At 45.8% G+C, this 7,607-nt stretch overlaps 1 protein-coding gene across 1 annotated transcript; it reads left to right on the forward strand.

Annotated features, from left to right (window-relative positions):
* Nucleotides 1-1,593: 1,593 nt before the first annotated feature.
* Nucleotides 1,594-5,573, forward strand: LOC127313368 (cyclin-B2-2). Its single transcript, XM_051343888.2, has 11 exons — nucleotides 1,594-1,747; nucleotides 2,439-2,592; nucleotides 2,687-2,752; nucleotides 2,848-2,893; nucleotides 3,668-3,793; nucleotides 3,888-4,028; nucleotides 4,123-4,212; nucleotides 4,308-4,529; nucleotides 4,620-4,718; nucleotides 4,827-5,005; nucleotides 5,120-5,573. Exons 2-11 carry the CDS (start codon nucleotides 2,441-2,443, stop codon nucleotides 5,250-5,252), a joined length of 1,254 nt encoding a protein of 417 aa, XP_051199848.1. The 5' UTR covers nucleotides 1,594-1,747; nucleotides 2,439-2,440; the 3' UTR covers nucleotides 5,253-5,573.
* Nucleotides 5,574-7,607: the final 2,034 nt, after the last annotated feature.

Consider the following 7,607-nt stretch of genomic DNA (forward strand, 5'->3'; position numbering starts at 1 on the left):
TCTGCAAAACGCAGCCTTATTTTATGGAGATCTTTGCATCCTTGCGCCGCCACATATCTGACTTCAGCCGTCGGAGCACCATGAAGTAGAGGAGGAAGACAAGGCAACACCAGATCTGACGGCAAAGATCTGGCTCCTCACTCCCCGCATGGGCGCCAAGCGCCATAAAGGACAAACTATGTATGCTAGATCTACTTCTACCTACTCTGGTGCATGTTCTTGCCCAACTCCGGTCGGCTACTCCAGGGGATAGGACACTGCAGTGGGTCGGTGAGAGAGAAAAGACTCTCAAAACTAATGTAACCACTCATGGCCATGACCATATCATCTTCAGTTAGTGCCGGCCGCCGGTGACTAGGTCGCCATTCAGCGTTGCCACCGTGTGAGGATCCGACGGCATTTCCCACGTCGGCCGAAGGAAACACAACGCACCATCGCTGGGGAGGGTCGCCTCGTGGGACCCTCACCATGCGCGGGTAGGGGACATCCGCCGGGGAGGGCCGCCGTGCGAGACCCTCACCATGCGTGGGTAGGGGACAACCACCACCGTCGATATCGCGCAGGCTTTGCCTGACGGCTCTCGCCGGTGGAGGTATCGAGGGGAGGGAGAGAGGATGGCCCGAGGAGGAGGGGATGCAACGTGGAACGATACCAACTCACACCTGTAGATAGAGAAAATTTTAGCAGTCGAACTAAATAATTAATCTAATAATATGGTCACAATATAAGAAGGAACCATGCTTCATTGAAATCAAGACCATGATCGATCGACTTAGCTAGCACCCCAAGGATGGAGTGCACCTAGCAATTTTTGTCTCTTCAAGAATGCTACATTTTGAAAGGTTATCATAAAGTACCGTGCACCCTCTGACGTCATAGGGGACATGTGAAATCGACTCCATTTGTTGTATTTTGTTGATGTATCACTCCGTTTCATAATATAAGTGGTTTTAGCAACTAAAATAGCTTGCTAAAACTACTTATAATATAAATCGAAGGTAGTAAGATTTAGTAGTCCATTTTAATTTGTTTATACTATACTGTAGAACTCATTTATTAAAATAAATATAGCCCAAGATTATGTTAAACTATCTCTAGTTCAATTTTTCGACACCGATCTAAACTTATTTGTTAAACACGAGAAGTCCCTACACGACAAGCCATGTACATGCCGAAAGCGTCGCAGCCCCAACGGTCAAATGATATCACCACGACCGATCAAGCCCTCTCCGCTCCCATCCCACGCCACCCACCGCACCACGTCGCGCCCCCGTCTTCAACGTGTCAACCGGTGGCCATCTACAAATCCAAGTTCAACAATAAAAGAGGAACAATAATAAAAGAAGAAGGAAACATATCAATCCTATGTATCTTAAAGCTGACGCCACATCCATCCACAGTAAAGTCTCCACAGCAAGCAGGGAATGCAGCTGGTTCGTTTTGAAAGCACATGTGGCATCCCATAGCCGTTAAGGCCAGCCCCACCCTCTCACGACCGTCCGATTCCATCTCGACGGTCCGCATCCCAGGACCGTTGGGGCTTCAAATCTTTCCTTTTTCGACAACCAGAACAGGGCCCCTATTTTATCTCGGCGCTGCCCCCTCCGCCTCTCCCATCCCAATCTCTCTCTCCTACGCTCCGCTCCTCGCAGCAGCTACCCAACGGCAGCAAGGGAGAGCGGCGGCGGCAGGCGGTAGCTAGCTAGCCAGTAGCCCCTTCTCCTCGAGCGCGTCGCAGCCCAACGAGGTCCGTGACCAGTTCTTGGATGGATGTTCGATGCGTTTCTTGGACGGGGATTGGGGGCTTGTTTCCTGTTCTTGGTGGTGGGTAGATTAGATTCGTTTGGTTTGGTTTCTCGAGGGTTTTCTCCAGGGTTCGTGTCGGATTCGTGCTCGCGCGCGAGCTGCCGTTTCCATTGGATCTCCGCCGTAGATGGATGGATTCCGGGAGAAACGCTAGCTCAGAGCTACTTGCGCGAGCAATTGCGTCCGTCGTCTAGATTCTTTTCGAGTTTGGGAGCCGGATCTCTCGATCGGTTCGTCGGCCTGGGGTTTCCGTCCCTTGCCCGATGGATTCGAGCAGGGAAAATGCGATCTTGGGGGTCGGGGGCGGCCATGGCCGGGGCCGGACTGGGTAGTCTGAGATGTTCAAAGCTTGCCATTTTTGATTCTTGGATCTCCCCAGCTCTAAACCTGAAACATAGCTGGTTCAGTGGGGCGTTCTTGCTTCTTCGGTTTCGAATTCGCCAGGATTCCATCGGATTCTTCGCCTCGCCCCTTGGGGACGCGTCGAAATCAGAGTTACTGGCTCGTTCCTCACGCCCGATGGGATTTCAGTAGAGATTCGAGCCGAAAGATCCTGCTTTTCTCTTACAGACGCGTGCGAATCCCACCGTATCTTCGGTCTCTGACGGAGAATTTGGCCGCTTTGCTTGCAGCGATGGAGAACCGTGTGAGATCCGAGAGCCGCAGCACCATGGAGGGCGTCAAGTTCGGGTCGGAGGCGGCGGCGGCGGCGAACACCAACCGGCGGGCGCTGAGGGACATCAAGAACATCATCGGCGCCCCGCACCAGCACCTGGCCGTCAGCAAGTAAGCAATCCACCCACCTACCCAGCCATGAGCAATTTCGAATTCCAGTTTCCGAACTGTGGATCTCTTACAGATCGCGCTGCGTTTCTTTCAGGAAACCTTCCGCTGCGGACGCCAAGAACCAGGCTGCCGGCTTCGCCGGGCACCGGCCGGTCACAAGGTTTGTTTGCGAGCTGTTCTTTTCATCCATGTACTGCTTGCCATTGTTCCGGGAGGGCTGGAAGGCTTAATCGGGTTTGTTACCTTATTTGGCAGGAAATTCGCAGCTACACTGGCGACACAGCCTGCAAATGCCCCGTTGGTAATAGCCATAAAAGTGATTGAATCCCTTGCTGTTTTGATACTGTCTTAACTGTGCGTAGCTGTTCTTATGTCTGTATTTTCCAATTGTGTAAGCTCCATGATTCTGAATGTTAGCAAATGCCCCTGAATGTTTTTTGATAGTGAATGCACTTTGTGTTTGTTGTCAGTTCGATATTCTTAGATACATGTGCTGTTCTCTATGGTAGTTGCTGCTCTCAGCATGTGTTTGCTGCTCTGAACTTGCAAGTAGAAATCCAATACATCTTAATGCACTTTGTATTTGTTGTCAATTATCTGAAAAACGTGCAGTATTTGCTCTTACTGTAAACTTTTTTAGATAAAAGGCACCAAGTGCCCGACTTTAAATTAATAAAGCCTTGACGTTTAGCAAGTCTTACTGTAAACTCTACACAGTACACCTAAATCTTCAGCTTTACGGATGTAATCTTCAGATTATAGCGTATACGATATTATATGCTTAGATCTTCTTCATCAATTGAGTGCTCTAATTATAGTATGTTGTTAGTGCTCCAATTATTAGGTTGAGTATATCTCCACCGAATTTTGATATGTATATCTTCCTATTGAACAGGGTGCTCTCTTATATGGTGAATATTTGTGTAGGCTTAGTGTGATAGCTCTAGATTTTGAATTATGCTATGATTATTCACCTTTACCCTGTTTTGCATCCCTGTTTGTTTTTTCCCTTGCTTTTACGTACTCAGACTTTGGCATTGAAATGTCGACTGAAGAATCTGAAATTATTTGACAGGCACCCATTGGTAGTGAGCGGCAGAAAAGAAATGCTGAGACTGCATTCCACGCTCCTTCTGATATGGAATGCACCAAGGTGTCCGATGATCTGTCAGTGCAGCATCTTTCGGACATGGATGAAATGGTTAGTAGCACAGTGCAGTTGTATGATCAACACAGATTAGTTAACCATTTGGTAGTTTCATTCATCACTTATCAGCTGTATCTTGTAATTGCAGATGACAAATGAGCTGAAAGAAATCGATATGGAAGACAGCGAGGAGGAGGTGGCACCAGATATCGACAGCTGCGATGCCGGCAACTCCCTCGCGGTGGTCGAGTATGTTGATGAGATATACAGTTTCTATAGAAGAAGCGAGGTACAATTCTGGAACCTCGGTGAAGTTCTTTACTGTTTTATACCAAGTTATGCATGGCAATGGTAATCTCATTACGAAATCCTCTCTGCTGTAGGATTTGAGCTGTGTCTCACCTAGCTACATGTCGCACCAGACCGATATCAATGAAAAGATGCGCGGCATTCTTATCGATTGGCTGATAGAGGTAAGAAACCTACCTGCTCTTTGCTGAATTTGGCAAAGTGGTGTAACATGCTCTGCAATGTTCTTACAGACCTTAATGTTGCTTGTCCAATGCAGGTGCACTACAAACTGGAGCTGTTGGGTGAGACCCTGTTCCTCACAGTGAACATCATCGACAGATATCTAGCTCGTGAAAACGTGGTGAGGAAGAAGCTCCAGCTGGTCGGCGTGACTGCCATGCTGCTGGCGTGCAAGTACGAGGAAGTGAGTGTGCCGGTCGTGGAGGATCTGATCCTCATCTGTGACCGCGCCTACACCCGGGCAGATATCCTGGAGATGGTAACAGTCCCACAACACCTTTTGATTCAGTCCAAATGATATCTTGCACATCTTCAGAGAACTGACACTAGTGGGTGAATGATTGTACAGGAGAGGACCATTGTGGACAGGCTTGAGTTCGACATGTCGGTTCCGACCCCATATTGCTTCATGAGGAGGTTCCTGAAGGCAGCCAAATCTGACAAGAAGGTAGGTTTATAATAGCTCAGACTACTAACTAGTACATGGATCTTGCACAATCAGCAGAGTTGTTATGTTTGAGTGCCTGTCTGACACGAATACTATGTTCTGAATCAGCTGGAGCTCCTCGCCTTCTTCATAATCGAGCTGAGCCTCGTCGACTACGGGATGCTCAAGTTCCAGCCGTCCATGCTGGCGGCAGCGGCCATCTACACTGCCCAGTGCACCATCAACGGGTTCAAGTCCTGGAACAAGTGCTGCGAGCTACACACAAAGTACTCTGAAGAACAGCTAATGTAAGGAAGAAAACACTCTGCACCTCCCCTAGTCTTTTCATTCCAGAGTCATGGTCAACTTCCGTAGCAGTGCTCTTGTGCTCACAGCTGTGCATTGTTCGCTTTGATATGCAGGGACTGCTCGAGGATGATGGTGGAGCTCCACCAAGGAGCGGCCAACGGGAAGCTGACCGGCGTGCACCGCAAATACAGCACGTTCAAGTACGGTTGCTCCGCCAAGTCGGAGCCAGCCATCTTCTTGCTCTGACCAATCAAATCAACCCTGTAACTGCTAAAGATCACACCAGGATGGATGGATGGATAGCGAGTTGAAGAGGTGTACATTACATTGAGGCTGCTCTGCTCTGGTCTGCACTGAGAAATTTACATTACACCGGGAGACCAACATGATGTTGGTTGTATTGTGTGCGTCACTCTCTCTCGATAACACTTGACACAGTTATAGTATCCGAGCTGCTTCCAATTATATCTGTTGGAATGTGTTGTATTTAGGCTGGTAATTCTTGATTGTTTGCTGTGACAAAACCTGCAAGTTGCAAATAAACATCGATTGAATTTTTCCTGTTCAGTGGTGCTTTCCCTGAAGTGTCAATTTGTGATGTCATATTGGTCAGGAAATCTCTGATTTATCTAGTCTAATTGTGTGTGGAAATTCAAATTTAGCACTTTAGATTTGAACAGTGCTAGTGGGTGGTCCTTCCCAAGTTTGAACATTTCCCTGAAGATCTGTTGTGTAGCTTGGACTTGCAGTATCGCTAGAACCTGGAAGTCCGTCTAGGACTTGGTGCCATATTCTGTATAGCCTTGTACTAGAATATACTCTGATCATGACCACGACTTTGTGCTGCCAAGTGGTACTAATAAGGCCATGGCGATTTGTGATCTTGGCGAGGTTCCCAGTAGGTGCCCGAAATGCTCCAACTAGCACTGCCAAGTGGTACTAATGCAGCATGTTCATTGTCTTCATCTCCAATTTTTCAGTTGGAACTCAAATCTTAACGGACAAAGATCTTTCAGTTCGGACGAATTTGAATCTACTTATCAGTGTAGCTTTGACTTGCGTGATGCTTGTACTCGTTGGTTCCCTTCCTGTGATTTCCGCATTACAGAAATGTGATAACACACTGCAAATAAACATCGATTGGAACTTTCCTGCTCAATATATATGTCGTGACTGTTTCCTTGATGTGCGTGGTTTCCTTCCAATGTTTGAACTTGTGTTGTGATGCTCGCAGCATGTTCATCTTATCTTCATCTCAATTTTGTTCACTACTTATGTTTGAATTCAAATTTGAAATGGAAAGCTAATTAGTAGGTCAGATTGACAGTCGTAGTGGTCCTTCTCAAATTCAAACTTATATGTGTAGCTTTGACTTCCAGTGACCAGTAGGACATGGAAGTCAGTCTAGGACCTAGTGTCATATTCTGTACAGTACAAGGCTTCACACATGGCATGTTTCCAGGGTGTTCCTACTTTGTATTAATTGATTCCCTTCCTTTGTATTAGAAAAATGAAATTGAGTTGGACTGAACTATAGATATAGTTCAATATGATAAAATACCCTTGCTGGAATTATGCCTATGTATCACATGGTTGACTATCAAAGAAGATTCAGAATATAATATGGTTTTGACCATGACTTTATGGTACTATAAGCACTAGTACCTCCGTCCCGGTTTATAAGTTTTACGCGTATCTCTAGGTCATCAATTTAACCAACGTAACACAATATATATATACGACAAAATATATCATAACGATCGTGTTGCACATTGTTACAGTAATTTTGGTAGTAATGTTTATATTATGTCCGTGAGTGTTGTCTCATTAGATATTACTTCACAACATTGGGATCAATAAGAATTGAACCTCAATTCTGACATCTATGAAATCTAAATAAAAGTATTGCGCATATTCATCTATAGTTTGTGAAGCAATGCATTACACATGATGCAGCAATGCACACTCATAAATTATTCATATCTAAAATCGGCCAACTACATGTGGAGGATGTGTAGGTTTGCTAGGCCTAGCTAAGACACAGAAGGTGGCGATGGACATTCACGAATCTTATCGGAACACATCCAGTGCACTAGGGAGGCACATGTTGCGTCCTTGATACATACAAGTTGCATGCAACAATCCATAGCAATATAACTTTTGTCTCCAGAAGAGATAACCCTTTGCAGCTCTATCTTGCAAGGTAGTGTCACAGTGTTCAAGGACTTGCTACAGTCATATTCAGATGTAGCAAGGGACGCTGAGTAAACGACGAGAATGATGATGAAGAACTGAGACATCGAGAGCAAGCAAAATCCCATTGTTGTTGTTGTTTCCGTAGGAGCCTAGCTAGAGAAATGGATGATGATGTATTTTACAATATGTTGAATATATAGCAGGAGAACACATATAAATCACGGCAGAATTCAAGGGCATTAACTAATTGCTAACTTTTCCGATATATTTAATACATAATTATTTTTCCCATTAATTTTCTGATCATGGTATTTACCTGCACTAAATACCTAAGAAGATTTCATGTTTGGTGCCACCTAATCTTCTATCTCTAAATAGGAAGCCCCCACTAACTAATTTTCCTGG

Source organism: Lolium perenne, chromosome 7 (genome assembly GCF_019359855.2).
Source record: "Lolium perenne isolate Kyuss_39 chromosome 7, Kyuss_2.0, whole genome shotgun sequence".
NCBI classification, from domain to species: domain Eukaryota; kingdom Viridiplantae; phylum Streptophyta; class Magnoliopsida; order Poales; family Poaceae; genus Lolium; species Lolium perenne.